Source organism: Oncorhynchus kisutch, linkage group LG2, assembly GCF_002021735.2.
Source record: "Oncorhynchus kisutch isolate 150728-3 linkage group LG2, Okis_V2, whole genome shotgun sequence".
NCBI classification, from domain to species: Eukaryota; Metazoa; Chordata; class Actinopteri; order Salmoniformes; family Salmonidae; genus Oncorhynchus; species Oncorhynchus kisutch.
The window spans coordinates 8,325,355-8,340,399 of NC_034175.2; the positions used below are offsets into that span (position 1 = coordinate 8,325,355).

Consider the following 15,045-nt stretch of genomic DNA (forward strand, 5'->3'; position numbering starts at 1 on the left):
GAAATTAATGTAAATGGCCCTATGGTCTGTGAGGCGAGTAGTACAAATATTTGTAGTAACACACTATCAATACATTTGGATATAAGCCATAAATATATTCTGGATTGTCTGGAGCCTGTTTTGTTACTCCAAGTGAACGATCTGTCGGCCGGAAACCTCTCTCTCCATATATCAGTAAGATCAAACTTTTCCATAAAAAGTATTAAACCCAAATTCTGATTGGTTGGCCTACCTGGGGGCCATCTATCAGTTGAATTATCTATAGTAATGTTAAAGTCCCCTCCTATCAATAATAACGAATTCAGAAATTTAGATAACCATGAAGTAAATGTTTCTCTATAGATTCAAGCATGTTTGGTGTTGTACCCGTAGAAGTTTACAGTAATGAGCGTAATGTCATTGCAACTTAACATTCTCATGTTTGGTGTTGTACCCGTAGAAGCTTACAGTAACGAGCGTAATGTCATTGCAACTTAACATTCTCATGTTTGGTGTTGTACCCGTAGAAGCTTACAGTAACGAGCGTAATGTCATTGCAACTTAACATTCTCATGTTTGGTGTTGTACCCGTAGAGGTTTACAGTAATGAGCGTAATGTCATTGTAACTTATCATTCTCATGTTTGGTGTTGTACCCGTAGAAGTTTACAGTAATGAGCTTAATGTCATTGCAACTTAACATTCTCATGTTTGGTGTTGTACCCGTAGAAGTTTACAGTAACGAGTGTAATGTCATTGCAACTTAACATTCTCATGTTTGGTGTTGTACCCGTAGAGGTTTACGGTAATGAGCGTAATGTCATTGTAACTCATCATTCTCATGTTTGGTGTTGTACCCATAGAAGTTTACGAGTGTAATGTCATTGTAACTGATCACAAGACAAATAAAGTGACCAAAGGGGTCACATTCCGAGTGTAGAATATTACCACCAAAGGTATTTTTCATTGTAGTGACCCCAGTGGAGCGTTCAGATCCATGGGAAAGCCAAATATCGTTGCCCCACTGTGACCTCCCAAAGTTGGCATCAGCAGAAATTGAGTGAGAGTCTTGAAAATAGCAAAAATCTGTTCGAAATTGTTTAGCAAATAAAAATAAGGCCTTGTGCTTCACATTGTTTCGTAACCCCCTAGCATTAAGAGAAACGATAGACAAAGACAAAGCAACAAAGATTATATAAAAGTATAAACTGTAGTAGGATGAGTCAAAGACGTAGGAGCAGTGAACGTAAACGATAAGGAACTGAGATCTGCACCATTTACGTAAATTTAAAGTGAAAATAGATTATTCCATAACCTTTGAGCTAGACGTTATCCGGCATTGAAATTACACTCAACTGAAAATTATGTTCAAGACCAAACCAAGGGTTCTTGTAGTAAGAGAGAATAAAAACCCTCTTTAGTGTAATCAGGAACTATTCTGAGAAATAAAATACAAAATAATAATTTAAATAAAAGGGTACCTACTATTTTAGGTGCATATGAAAACTGATCATAAAAAATTTAGTAAAACATGTTTTACATATTCATGTTCCTAAGACCTTTTTCACTTGGAAATTAGTATTAATAACTAAATAGAACAATAACTGTGTAAAGTCAGAGCAGACCTGTATGCCCTTTAAAACAGTATCTTAGTTACTGTATACATACAAAATAAATACAACTTTCAGTCTTCTTCGGAAGTTACTAAACAAAATAGGTCTTCTGGTCTGGTCATACAAGAACAAGCTAATACATTATTGAGGTACCTGAGTGTTCTGAAAAATAGTCACCTGATGCTTGTTAGGTAAACAATATAAGGAAAATGAGAATATCATGGCTGAAACCATCAATCTGTTCCTTCTGGTGAGATTTTAGGGAGGAATATGCTCGGCGAAACGCAGACCATGGCTCTGAAGGAAGGCGCTCTTCCTAGCAGCTTTCCAGACAGCATCCCTGTAGAATCTGGCAGTGAAGAGGATGATGATACCCCTTGGTCTTGAATCGTTTTGCTGTTGCTTCTTGCCTCTTTCTAGAGCTCCGACTTTACGACCTGACTGACGTCATGATTTGACCTCATTTTTTCCAAGTTCCCATTCGTCTTGAATTCCAAGCACTATTAGACCCAACCATTAGTTCTCAACATGCAATGTAACGGATATAGAAACATTGATTTGGTAGACTGTTTTCATTACCGCAGGACTATTATGTCATTGTGTTTTATTGAATACAGACGACAATAGGGCATTCTTTCCCAATGATTTTTTATTACCAGGTATTTACATATTTAAAACTACTGCTAATGCACAGATGTAGTAAAACGTCAAATATGTTACATTATGTTTTGCCAGAAGATAACGACCCTACCATTACGTTGATTTACACTGAGCTGTACTGGTGTCTGAACGAAAACATGGTTACATTGAGACACCGTGGAGCCGGCGCAAGATATGTAAAATCTGGATAAAGGTAACATTTGGCATTCAGTGGCATATCCCATCCTTGGATTGAGGTACGTTTTCCGACCCGTATCTCGTGTCTGCTCCACAGTAAATTAATGTAACCATGATTGCTTTCCGACCCCCGTGCAGCTCAGTGTAAACAAGCGTATCTTCTGGCAACATTGTCATGTTGTTGATACAATATCACAAACCCAACAGGTAAAGTTAGTTATTAGTTATTAACTTTAATGCAATAAATTAATTTGTATACTAACCCATGCCACACCATTTGCATAAAATGTGTGCTCCTCCCAATAACCCTAATTTCATAACTCTAGCACCAAAACAAGATAAACATTCACCCAAATGAAGACAGAATAAGAAATTACTCAAACAAATGACTCATTATTCAGAGACCTGACAATTTGAATAACACCCACTACAACATTAAGAGAGAGCAGAAAGAACATGCAGTGTTTTGAAACAATAAAGGCACAAATATACAGTGCAACACAGGTGAAATCCACTTGTTTGAGGAATAAACTTGAAAATGGTGTAACAAAGACAGCAGTGTACACAGAAAGAAAAACTAACAAAAATCCATAAGTTGACATACACTCAGTGGCCAGTTTAAGGTTCACCCATCTAGTACCACTGACTGGGGCGAAAAACAAAAACATTCTCAGTAAACCCAAGACACTGTCGTGTGTGAAAAACCCAGGAGGTCTGAGATACTGTAACCGGCGCACCTGGCACCAACGATCATAATACGCTCAACGTTGCTTAGGTCTTGTTTCGCCCATTCCAACATTCAATCGAATAGTAACTGAATGCTTCGGTGCCTCGCTTTATATAGCAAGCCAAGGCCACGTGGCTCACTGTCTACAGGAGCGAAATATTTTTGTGAACAGGGTGGTGTACCTAATAAACTGGCCACGGAGTGTAAATCCTTGGTATGTTTACAACACAGTAAATATGATGGTACTGGCCAAGAAATCCATTACACAGTCATATTTCTAAGTTCTTTGCAGTTCAAGGCAAAGATGTGAACACAGAAAACTGACAACCGTGCTTGATCAAGTTAACAAACTACACTTTTTGAGATTATCTGACCCTTTCTTATAGAGTGAGAGATCAACAACATGGACAATGTCCAAAATGGACACAAAACACAGCTAAATTGCTATAGTTATACAATAAATGTACATTAAAAACATTTGGAAAAACAGAGTGGTAGATGCACTCTTTGCCAGTGTCAAATCTCTCCCTGTGCATGCTGCATGTAGTGCATTTGCAAGTCTAACTCCCGGGGTAGAGAGCAGCCACAGATCATGCACTGGAGAAGGCGGTCTGGGGCATAAGGCAAACGGCCCAGTTTGTGAGGAACAGGCCGTGGGGCGAGCTGAGGTAGCGACAGGGTCTGTGTCATGTGTGGCCTCTCACTCATGACCGCCTGTGGCGTGAAGAAAATGTTTGGGTGTGGAGGCCTTGGTAGAGAGCCGACTGCTACAGAGTGAAGAGGGTGTGAGCCAGGCAAACTAAGAGGAGGGAGCGGAGGGAGAGGAGAGAAGAAAGGAGAGGTCTGATTTATGATGATTTGAGTGCCTGTTACCATTGGCTGCTGCTGCGGGCCAGCTGGAGTGGTTTGGAAACCCCACACAGTGGGTCCCACCCCATGAGTGAAACGTTGTGGGTCATATTGAATGGAGATGGGAACGTTCTGGGTGGATGTGGGTACATTGGTCCAGCTGGAGGATAGATGTTTTTGCTGCTGCTGCTCTAACTCCTGGCTAAGGCCTGATTTGTTTGAGGGGGATCCTTTGAAATCCCAGGGACTACCTACAATCCCATGAGTTGGAGGGCTTGAAATTGACATGACAGAGCTGTGGCTCATCTGAGCTGAGGAGGATGTACCGAGTAGAGCTGGAGACCACTGTTTCTGCTGCTCACGCCCACTCCCAGATTTCTCTGATGAACTAACAGTTGGGGACATTACCAGAGGTGCATTAAAGTCCCAAACTCTAGTGTCCTCTTTTCTAGGAGGTGTGGATGATTCATTAACAGCTTTGTGCATTGGCACTGAGACGCTCGACCATCTTGGCAGGTTAAGCTCTTGGCCCAGTTTGTTTGATGTGCTCTGGGATGGTGGCACTGCTGGAGAGGTCCTCAGCCCACCCCACAGAGCAGCCCCATCCATGTAAATGGGGGACCCAGGGAAGTCAAGCTGAACAGAGCTCAGTGTGGGGACTGGTGGTGTAGTGGGTGTGTTACCCCAGCTCATGGGCTTCGGCTGTTGCCTGTGTTGCTCCTGCTCACTCACAGCTAATGGGCTGGGGTTCTGTGGCCTGGCCACTGGGGGTGTTTTGTTACCCAAGGGCATGGTCCCTCCACTTTCTCCTGTAGGAGGGGTTTCTAGGCTCTGAGATGCACTAAGGCCAGGCTGTGATGTTGTAGGTGCCTCTACCCTGCCTGAACTCCTCTGCTGTGGAGGTGGCCGAGGCAGGCCATCTGAGTGCCACTGCTGGGGTTGCTGTGGTGGGGCGGGCCGGGGCTGAGCATCTGGTAACCAGGGCAGCTTTTGCTGGAGCAACTGTCTGTCAGGCTGCCACTGCTGTTGTGGTACTAGCTGGGGCTGGAGCTGTACACCTGGTTGCTGCCACTGTAATTGCTGTTGGATCAGCGGAGACTGTAGATGATGCTGAACCTGCTGTTGGCGCAGCTGCGGATGTAGATGTGGCTGTAGCTGTAGCTGTAATTGTACTTGTTGTTGTACCAGTGGAGACTGTGGTACCTGCTGTGGTTGTGTTTGTGGAGATGGCTGCTGTTGAACATGCACTGGTTGTCTTTCAGGATCCTGAGACGGTTGAGACTGGTTAGGCAGTGGGACAGGCCTCAGTTCTCCACCTTCCACCCGCCACTGTTGGTGGACTGGTGGAGGCCTTCTCGCAGACGTCTCCCCTGGCTGCTGCATATCCATCTGGGATGAAAACATGGGTGGCTGTGGCTGGGCCGGCCTCCTCTGCCACTCAGGACTCCTTGACATTGGGACTTGATATGGAGGTGTTTGTTGGGGCGTGTCCATACCCGATTGCCCCATTCCACCCCACCTGGGCCAGCCTGATGCCAGCCTGCCTCCGCTCCGGCCCCTGCTACCCCTGCCTCTTATCCTCATGGCCATTGGAAAAGAATAAGGCTGACTCGACCCCTGGCGCTTTCGAGCGTGGATTTTCTGATGCACCAGCAGGCTGCCGAGCCAGGGGAATGTCTTGTGGCACTCCTGACAGCGATGGGGCCTCTCGCCTGTGTGGGTGTTCAGATGGTCCCGCAGCAGGTAGGCCAGCCCAAAGCTCTTTTCACAGAGGTGGCACTTGTGGGGCTTTTCGCCGTTGTGTGACAGCAAATGGCGCTGAAGCTGATTCTCGTCGCTGTATCCCTTACGGCACTTTGTGCAGCGGAACGGTTTCTGTGTGTGCAGCCTCTGATGGGTTCTCATGTTCTGCAGGAAAGCAAAGTCCTTGCTGCAGTCTGGGCACTTGTATGGTTTCTCCCCGGTGTGAATGATCATGTGCTGCTGCAGATAGCTGTTGAATCTGAAGGACTTGTTGCACACCCTGCACTGGTAAGGCTTGTCCTTGGAATGAATACGCATGTGCAACGTTAACACAGAGCGGTGACGGAACGACTTGCCACAGTCTGGACACTTTAAAGGCTTACTACTCATCTCCTCCCTATGCCACCTCCCTGGGACGTTGGCAGTGTTAAGTGGAGCAGATCTCCCTACTTCAAGTCCATTACCCTGCCTCTCTACCCTGACCCGGGCAGACGTGTGAGTTGTCAGGTGGGCCATCATATTAGACTGGTCAGAGTAGGTGGCAGGACAGTGTGGACAGGTGTAACGGTTTGTTTTCCAGTCTTTACACGCCCCGTTCTCCATCCTCTCATGCTCTGCTTCATGGATCAGCATGTGAGCCCTCAGGTCAGCTGGTGAAGGAAAGTTCTGAGGACAGAGGGGACAGTTGAATATACGTTTTGGCTCCAACCCGTGGTTTGTGTTCTCCTTGTCTAGTCCCCCGACTGTCTCGTGGCATGACACGTGAGCCTGCAGACTGCCCTGGTCGGGGAAAGTGAGGGGGCAAAGAGAGCAGGCGTGAGGGTGCCGTCTATGCTGGCGGCAGTGCGCCTTCATGTTCTGGGCTAAGGCAAACGTTTTGCCACAGTCTGGGCAGCGGAAGGGTTTCTGACCTGTGTGAAGGTATTGGTGCTGTTGCAGGAGGCTGGAATACTTGAAGTGCTTCCCACAGATGTTGCACCGGTGGGGGCCTTGTGTGTCCTCTGTGTGCTTACGACGGTGGTCCTCCATGACAGAGCGGTGCCTGAACACCATGCCACACTCGGGGCACGCGTAGGGCTTGAGGGAGGCATGGGAGCCCTGGTGGTCACGCAGGGAAAATATGTCAGAGAAGCTCTTGTGGCACTCCTGGCAGCGGAAGGGGTGGGAGCTCAGGGAGTGGGTCTGCATGTGGCTGGTGATGGAGATCTTCATGCGGAACTCTTTGCGGCACAGGGGGCAGCGGTACGCCTTATCAGGGGCACAGTCGCAGGTGTGGAGCCTCAGTTTGCTCAGTGATGGGAAAGTCTCTTCACAGTGGTCACACTGGAAGCCTGGCCTCTCCTCCTTGTGGACTCCCTGTGGGCTCCTTCTCCTCTTCCGTTCCACAGGCTGTTCAACCTTCTGTTGGTGCTCACTGCGGTGCTTGATGAGGCTGCTGCGGTGATGGAAGTTAAGGCCACACTCCTTACAGGTGAGTGAGGCCAGTTCATCCTGGTGAGCGTGGAAGTGACGATGGAGGTTGAATGTCTCCCGACGGGTGAACCTCTTCCCACAGTCTTTGCACTCCAGACTACATTTCCTCCTTTTCACTGTTCGCTCCTCTTCTCCTCCCTCCTCTTCTTCTTCTTCTTCTTCTTCTTCCTCCTCTGCCCCCTTTCCTCCATTACAATCTTGTTCTTCACCTGTGTCTTTTGATATATCCATCTCCTCGTCAGAATGTGATTTTTCTTTTTCCACATCCTCTGCATATGAGATATCTTCAGTAATCTTATCCTGCTGCACCTCAGGAGTCCTCCCCATGTCACCATTATGAACTATAAATTCAAAAGAAATCCAACATTGTCATTGTGAAGCGTTCATGAGTAAGCATGAATACAAACGTTTTGAGACTAAATATGAAAACAGGCCTACTACACAAATCAATCTCCACACAAATATTATGAAAAGGCATTTATGACATCAAAGGGTACGATTAGTGTACTATTTTGAGTCACCTGCATGATCAATATTCTATTGGATAAACGGTTGGCCAATAACAAAGCTAGCTCATTAAGTGCATCTTGGCAATTAAAGTGACCATGAGCACATTTACAGTCAATGCAGCATCCTGCATATTTCCAGGGATACCCCGTACATTTCAGTCTGTTTTTGCACACGACTGTTTTCCTAAATAGATAGATGGTGAGCTTAGATAGCTCATATTGATAAGGCAGGCTATTCGAAGAAAGAAACATAGTCAACGCTAGCTAGCAAACATAAACTTACCATCGTTTCCATTCTCTTTTGCATCCGTGCGGTCTTCCTCGTCCTCCGTCTCAGACCAATCGAAATGCCGCTGCTTGTTGTAGGAAACATCGGTGTTGTGGGTATTTTCTTCAGAATATGTTAAATCTACCAACTCATTACCTATCTCTGATCTATCATTAGCTCGAAGCGCAATGCTACTTTCAGTCTGGCTAGCAAGCCCATCGGTAACAATACTAGATTCTCTATTTTCATTGGAGCCCTCGGGAATTCTGTCTTCTTCAACAGCAAAAGTGTTATCGGGGTCTGTCGATTTATACTCAAATGATTCGCATTTCTGTGCTACACCCCCCGGGTCCCCCAGCTCATCGTTGGGGTCGCCCTGGCGTCTCTCTGATGAATTCACAGCAGCCATGTTTTACCCATGCAGCACTCCTCCAACGATGGTTCTCTATGCCCCCTCTTCCTCAACGTGAAAGCAGAACGCGAATCGAATTGTATATTATGTTACTGGCCGCTAGAGTGTGATGGTGTGAAGTGAAAGGTCTTCGCTTGCCCTGCATTCTGCAGGTGATGTAATGTTTATCCACTTCAGATTGTCATGAGTATTGAAACGAAAGCAATGCATTTTACGTTTATCCATGAGCATTCACTCACATCAGTCAACAGGTTGCACCATCAGCACTTGTCTGAATCAAGAGCTATTGAAGAGCTGTGGCGAGACATAGTTCAGGGTTGCCTTTATTCATCTTTAGTCAATACATGTCTCAGAACAGAGTCAGACCCTTCAACTATATTTAGGTATATAAATTGTGCAAAATGGTACACAAATGCTTCATTTTGTCTACACATCAGACACTGCATGCAAGATAACACATACATCATACTTGTAGATAATGCTTAATAAATTGATAATATCACGAAAAACAGAAAGGAAATCTGAAGCAAAATACATACTGATGCAGATTTTCATTTAAGAGCTATGCAGGGAAACATTTCCATATCTTAAACATTATAGTCCAATTATAATGATTTATCATTACATGTTAAATACACATTGTATAATACTTATTTTTTCTAAGATTTGCATGTGTATGTCCAGCCTGTCACACAATGCATGTTTAATATGCATCATAAAACTGGATGAGCAATCAGAACATGTGCATATGCATTGGTATATTACATTTCAATGGTCATTTACTAATATGCTCTAATGATAGATTGCTGCAGACTCCAATGTGCTTTCTGTTAACGTAATGCTGATTGTCTATCTACAAGATTTGGACAAAACAGAAATCTCTGACATTTCTTGGTTCTATTGCAGCAACTTCCAACCAATACATTATGCTAATATATATGGATCAGGGCTGAACCTTCAATTAGCCTACTGTGTTTAGTTTAAATAATATATACAGTACATTCGGAAAGTATTCAGACCCCTTAACTTTTTGCACATTTTGTTATGTTAAAGCCTTATTCTAAAATGTATTCAATTGTTTTTTTTTCTTCCATCAATCTACACACGCTACCCCATAATGACAAAGCAAGGTTTTTAGAAATGTTTGCAAATGTAAAAATAAATACACTTCCCTAAGTATTTAGACTCTTTACTCAGTACAGAGCACACTCTACTTACTTTGTTGAAACACCTTTGGCAGCGATTATAGCCTTGAGTCTTCTTGGGTATGATGCTACAAGCTTGGCACACTTGTATTTGGGTAGCGTTACTGCAGCTATTTTCCGGTCTCTCCAGAGATGTTCGATCAGGTTCAAGTCCGGGCTCTGGCTGGGCCACTCAAGGATATTCACAGACTTGTACCGAAGCAACTACTGCATTGTTTTGGCTGAGTGCTTAGGGTTATTGTCCTTTTGAAAGGTGAACCTTCGCACTAATCTGAGGTCCTGAGTGCTCTGGAGCAGGTTTTCATCAAGGATCTCTCTGTACTTTGCTCTGTTCATATTTCAATCTGACTAGGCTCCCTGTCCCTTCCGCTGAAAAACATCCCCACAGCATGATGCTGCCACCACCATGCGTCACAGTAGGGATGGTGCCAGATTTCCTCAAGACGTGACGCTTGGCATTCAGGCCAATGAGTTCAACCTTGGTTTCATCAGATCAGAGAATCTTGTTTCTCATGGTCTGAGAGTCTTTAGGTGCCTTTTCGCAAACTCCAAGCAGGCTGTCACGTGCCTTTAACTGAGGAGTGGCTTCCGTCTGGCCACTCTACCAATAAAGCCTGATTGGTGGAGTGCTGCAGAGATGGTTGTCCTTCTGGAAGGTTCTCCCATCTCCACAGAGGAACTCTATCAGAGTGACCATCGGGTTCTTGGTCACCCCCCTGACCAAGGCCCTTCTCCAATTGCTCAGTTTGGCCTGGAGGCCAGCCCTAGGAAGATTTTGGTTGTTCCACTTCTTCCATTTAAAAATGATAGAGGCCGGTGTGTTCTTTGGGACATTCAATGCTGTAGACATTTTGTAGTACCCTTCCACAGATCTGTGCCTTGACACAATCCTGTCTCGGAGCTCTACAGACAATTCCTTCGACCTCATGGCTTGGTTTTTGCTCTGACATGCACTGTCAACTCTGGGACCTTAATTTACCACAGTGGACATCTCAAGGATGATCAATGGAAAAAGGATGCACCTGATCTCAATTTCAAGTCTCATAGCAAAGGGTCTTAATACTTATGTAAATTATTGTAAACATTTATTAAAACCGGTTTTCACTTTGTCATTATGGAGTATTGATGAGGAAAAACATTAATTTAATCAATTTTAGAATAAGGCTGTAACGTAACACAATGTGGAAAAAGTCAAGGGGTCTGAATACTTTACACAACAAATGTACTCATAAAACAACTTTTTCAGCATTGGTTGAAATTAGAGGGACACAATTATTTCAAATCAGATTGTATAAGTGAAAATAAATAAAGTACATCAAAGCTTATTTACATCTCTTTATCTAACGCCTTCTTCTTCGTCTATGATCAACAATTCTCCCCCGCCTTGGCCGTTGGACAATTCCATTAATGACTGCGGGTGGATTTGGACGGGTGGTACCATCAAGAATATCTGGGGGTGGTGGTACAGGGGCAACTGCTAAAGTTGGTTGATTACTTGGACTCTGGGGGTGTTGCGGTTGCTGTGGTAGCGGTTGTATCTGTTGTTGCTGCTGCACCAGCTGGGGCTGCTGTAGTAGCAGTTGTTGCTGTTGTGGTTGTATCTGTTGTTGTTGTTGCTGCTGCTGAATCGGTTGTTGAGGCTGTGGTTTCTGCTGCTGTAACTGTTGTGGTTGTTGCGTTGACTGTTGTGGCTCTTGTTTTTGGGAATGATGTGGCTGCTGCTGTGGTGGTGGTTGTTGTTGTTGCTGCTGCTGCTGTACCTCTAGGACTCCCAGCAGCCTTTGCAGGAGAACATTGTTTTGCTGTAGGCTGGTTGCCAGTGCCTCTTGAGAGACCACTAATGTTCTCATATCACGTCTGAATCCCTCCCCAAACTCCCGAAGACTCTGCTCCACCCGATCCCCCAGCTGCAGAGCTGCCTCCCCCATGCCACGGAGCTCGTCCTCCAGCCATGAGCCACGAGGAGGGGCCTCCAGGGGTCCCTGCTGGGCCCCTAGTGAGGGCTGGGGACTAGGCTGAGGGGTCCCATTGAGGAAAGGGGCGCTGTAGAGGGGAGAGGGAGGCAGCCAGCGTTCCGAGTTAGGGGGAGGCCCTATTCCCAGTCCTAAACCCAGCTTTTCCTCCATACTGCTCTCTGCCCCCTCGCATTCCGCCTCTCCCACCTCCACTTCCCGCTCACCACTATCCTCATCCTTCTCAAAGCCATCCCTCTCCGACCCTTCACCTACACCCACTGCAATAAACAAGAGGATATAGTAGCAGTGGTTAGCAGTGGTTTCAAAAATCTGTTTTTATATGCATTATCTGAATGTTCCTACAAGGCTTGAATCTAAGGCTTTACCTCATTGTTAGTGTTCAGATTTACCTGGTTCTGTATCAGTGAAGCACGTGAAACTGGCCTTGCCTCTGGTGCTTTGCTTCTGTCTGGCCTGGTGAAGCCTGGGGCTTGCCTGAGTTGACCGTCCCAGTATGGAAGCCCCTCTATTAGATGGCAGGTAACAAGTTCGGTGCCTAGCGTCTGCCAGCCTGCCTCCATTGCGCCTCTTCAGGTCGTCCCAGCGCTTCTTGACCTCGCGGAGGGTGCGAGGGACTCTGGACACAGCGTTGACCCGATCCAGGATTCCTGCCCAGATCCTCTCTCTCTCCCTGCGCCGGAGCCTCCCAGCAGGACCAAAAAGCTCTCCCTCACACCGCGTCACCTCAGAAACCAGCACCTCCAGCTCTGCACCGCTAAAACGACTCTTCCTCTTGCCTGCACCCCCTGCTGCCAACACAGAGGAAATACCTCTGTCTACAGAAAGACAGAGTTGATCTATAGGTGTTTACCATGTGTCATATGAGGTGAAACACAAAAATGTAATAGTCAAAACATAATTTATCATAACAGTACAGAGCACCACTGCAAGCATCAATATTGAACAATAGACATGCGTTTAATAGCTAAAGTTGGCTAAAGCTTACGCTGATCCATGGACAGGAGGTCATCTGAGGACATGCCAGGGGTCATGATGTTCGGATGCACCACCACCACGTTGAAGGGTAGTCCACCAGGCAGCCCACTGCTTTGGTCGCAGCTGCCTTCCGAGTCCTCATCCTCCCTGGGAAAGCCGTCCTCTGAGACGCCCCCTCCGAAGGGTCCCTCCGGAGACTCCACTTTTATGTGCATGGGAGGCGAGTGCTCGTACAGCAGGCCCCCCTCCTCGTAGTACTCAGTCATGAGTCAGGCCTGGTTTACAGACGGACCAACTGACAGTTCCATTCACACAGCGACAGATGGCTGGCCGTACCACAGCATTGTTGGGGACGAGCAATATCTGCCTGACAACTAACTAATCTTTCAGTGGGGGCAGCATAAGGCATATGTTCACAGGCTACAACTAAGTGGCACATAAATAAATAGGGGCGCTAGGAGAGCATCTTGTGCAGGGACATACTGAGATCAACATTCACTGTAATGTGCATTAGTTTGCATAATATATTATTAATTCATACCAGGTAGCTTACAGCTAAAGTCCTGGAGCAGACGTTATTCAACTGTAAAAGCTGGCCAAGACAGACATGTACTCTCTCTGAAAACGATCATTTAAATTCCTTTATATTAGTGCAAAAACAACTATATGACAGTACCCATCAACAGAGATGTGCAGATAGACTTGAGTAAATAGAGGATCGAGGGAATTCTACAAAAGAGAGAAATATGATACGTTACCAAATAGTTACACAAATGACAAATAATTTACAATATAGGTTTCAACTTGATGATGACGATGTCTAACACCTTTATAATTGCGTTTGTCGCAGCGATGCGCATTCTTTCTACACCACATCCGCAATGGTTGCGCATTCCGCATATATTACTGGTGATGCTGACATAGCAATGCAGGGCACTTCGCTTCAAATTAGCTAGCTTTAATCTCGAAAATGTCAATACACTTAGTGGGATAAAATCTTATTTTACTCACCTCACGATTAGAAAACAAAACAAAGACACATTTGATGCAGTTGTCCTAAACGTAACCCTCCCGTCAAGCTTGAAATTGTACACAAACCGTAGAGCGTCGCTGAATATTTACGTCACCATTCCGCTGTCACATGTTCCCAGTGCTAGATAAAGGAATATGAATGTGTAAAGCATTTGCTTATAATGCAATAACAAAATGTATGTCAGGAGAAGTGCAGTATTAGCATAAGGAGATGTATACTTTGAATACGAAGGGGGAATGGAGGGCAGAGGAGGTCTAAGAGAGAGGAAGGAAGAGGGTGAACTTGAGTCGGCTACAAATGGCGGAAAAAAGGGAGATGGTTTGTTAAATAAGAATGTTAGAAAGTGTAAGCAGAGTGAGCTGAAGACAGGAGGAGAAAGGAAAGTTAATGAGGTCGAAGCATCGGAGGTGGTAGGTGTGGTGAAGTTCTCGGGGCTGAGGCTTGCACTGAGGGTCAGAATAAAGATGAGTTGGGACTAGGAGTGACGTTTTTGTTACAAGTGGACCCTTGCCTTTTGGCTGATCCATTTGTGGTTTCAGGGTGGTTGAAAACAGAGTTTTGTGCTGTGGAATCAGTCAGGGTAACCAGAACTGGTCTTGTGATAATTGTTTGTGTTTCTGCTGGTCAGAGGGAGAAGGCTCTCTTCGTTAAACAAATAGAGGCAAGAAATGTGATTTGCTCTCAGGAAATGGGCGCCATTGAAAGTTATGATTACTGGGGTAGCAGTAACTGTACAAGTTGACCAACAGAAGGGGAAGATTCCCAGTGTTTGTGATGGTTGTCGTTTGGTGTGACGCAGACAGGGTGGCAGGAGTGGTGAAACAGAAGTCATTGTCTGTTCTTTTGAGTTTTGATGTCTTTGCCCGACAAAGTGACAGGATATTATATTATCCTGTACGACCTTTTGTGCCGAATACATTACTTTCTTACAGGTCTCAAGCTTATGGCCATGTGTCAGCAGTGTGTAGGAGGAAGGTTTGTAGGTGTGAGAAGTGTGCAGAAGGGCATGAGACAAAGGAATGTGTAGCATTGGGGAAAGTAGTGGTATGTGTTAATTGTAAGGGTGCCCATGGAGCTGGGGATGAGAAATGGCCCGTGTGAGAGAGGCAGGTTGAGGTTTCCAGGGTTAGAGGAGTGCAGAAGTTGTCATATGCTGAGGCAGTGAAGAAAGTAGAGGAATATGGGTCAAGGGGGAGGGATCCTGAGAGGAGTGGTGTGAGTAGTAGATCTGTACCAGTACAGAGAGTCCAACAAGTGATATGTTTCAGTAAGATTGGCTTTTTAGCTTTTATAGCAACAGTTATCAACTGTCCTGCAGGGATGGAACATAAGTCGCAGAAAGTTGAGGTTGTGACAGCTGCAGAGAGATCTTTTGGTGTGTGAGACTTGACATCAGAGTTACAGGGTGTTTTAAGTGGTGGTGTCCCATTCTTTCAGGTTCTTGGCC

At 45.5% G+C, this 15,045-nt stretch overlaps 2 protein-coding genes across 2 annotated transcripts; both read right to left on the bottom strand.

The window, feature by feature from the left end:
* Positions 1-2,221: 2,221 nt before the first annotated feature.
* On the bottom strand, positions 2,222-8,518 carry LOC109901653 (uncharacterized). The gene is made up of 2 exons (XM_031802710.1): positions 8,013-8,518; positions 2,222-7,561 (listed from the first exon to the last, which is right to left on the bottom strand). The coding sequence occupies exons 1-2, from the start codon at positions 8,404-8,406 to the stop codon at positions 3,672-3,674; spliced, it is 4,284 nt and encodes a 1,427-aa protein (XP_031658570.1). The 5' UTR covers positions 8,407-8,518; the 3' UTR covers positions 2,222-3,671.
* A 188-nt stretch (positions 8,519-8,706) lies between these two features.
* On the bottom strand, positions 8,707-14,634 carry si:ch211-261d7.3 (putative mediator of RNA polymerase II transcription subunit 12). Its single transcript, XM_020504793.2, has 4 exons — positions 13,577-14,634; positions 12,576-13,294; positions 11,980-12,405; positions 8,707-11,847 (listed from the first exon to the last, which is right to left on the bottom strand). Exons 2-4 carry the CDS (start codon positions 12,829-12,831, stop codon positions 10,955-10,957), a joined length of 1,575 nt encoding a protein of 524 aa, XP_020360382.1. The 5' UTR covers positions 12,832-13,294; positions 13,577-14,634; the 3' UTR covers positions 8,707-10,954.
* Positions 14,635-15,045: the final 411 nt, after the last annotated feature.

Coding starts and splice junctions, on each gene's coding strand:
- LOC109901653 (XM_031802710.1), bottom strand. CDS start 8,406: ATGGCTGCTGTGAATTCATCAGAGAGACGCCAGGGCGACCCCAACGAT. Junction 7,562..8,012: donor AAAAGAGAATGGAAACGATG/GTAAGTTTATGT, acceptor TTGAATTTATAG/TTCATAATGGTGACATGGGG.
- si:ch211-261d7.3 (XM_020504793.2), bottom strand. CDS start 12,831: ATGACTGAGTACTACGAGGAGGGGGGCCTGCTGTACGAGCACTCGCCT. Junction 12,406..12,575: donor CCTCCTGTCCATGGATCAGC/GTAAGCTTTAGC, acceptor GTCTTTCTGTAG/ACAGAGGTATTTCCTCTGTG. Junction 11,848..11,979: donor CTTCACTGATACAGAACCAG/GTAAATCTGAAC, acceptor TGTTTATTGCAG/TGGGTGTAGGTGAAGGGTCG.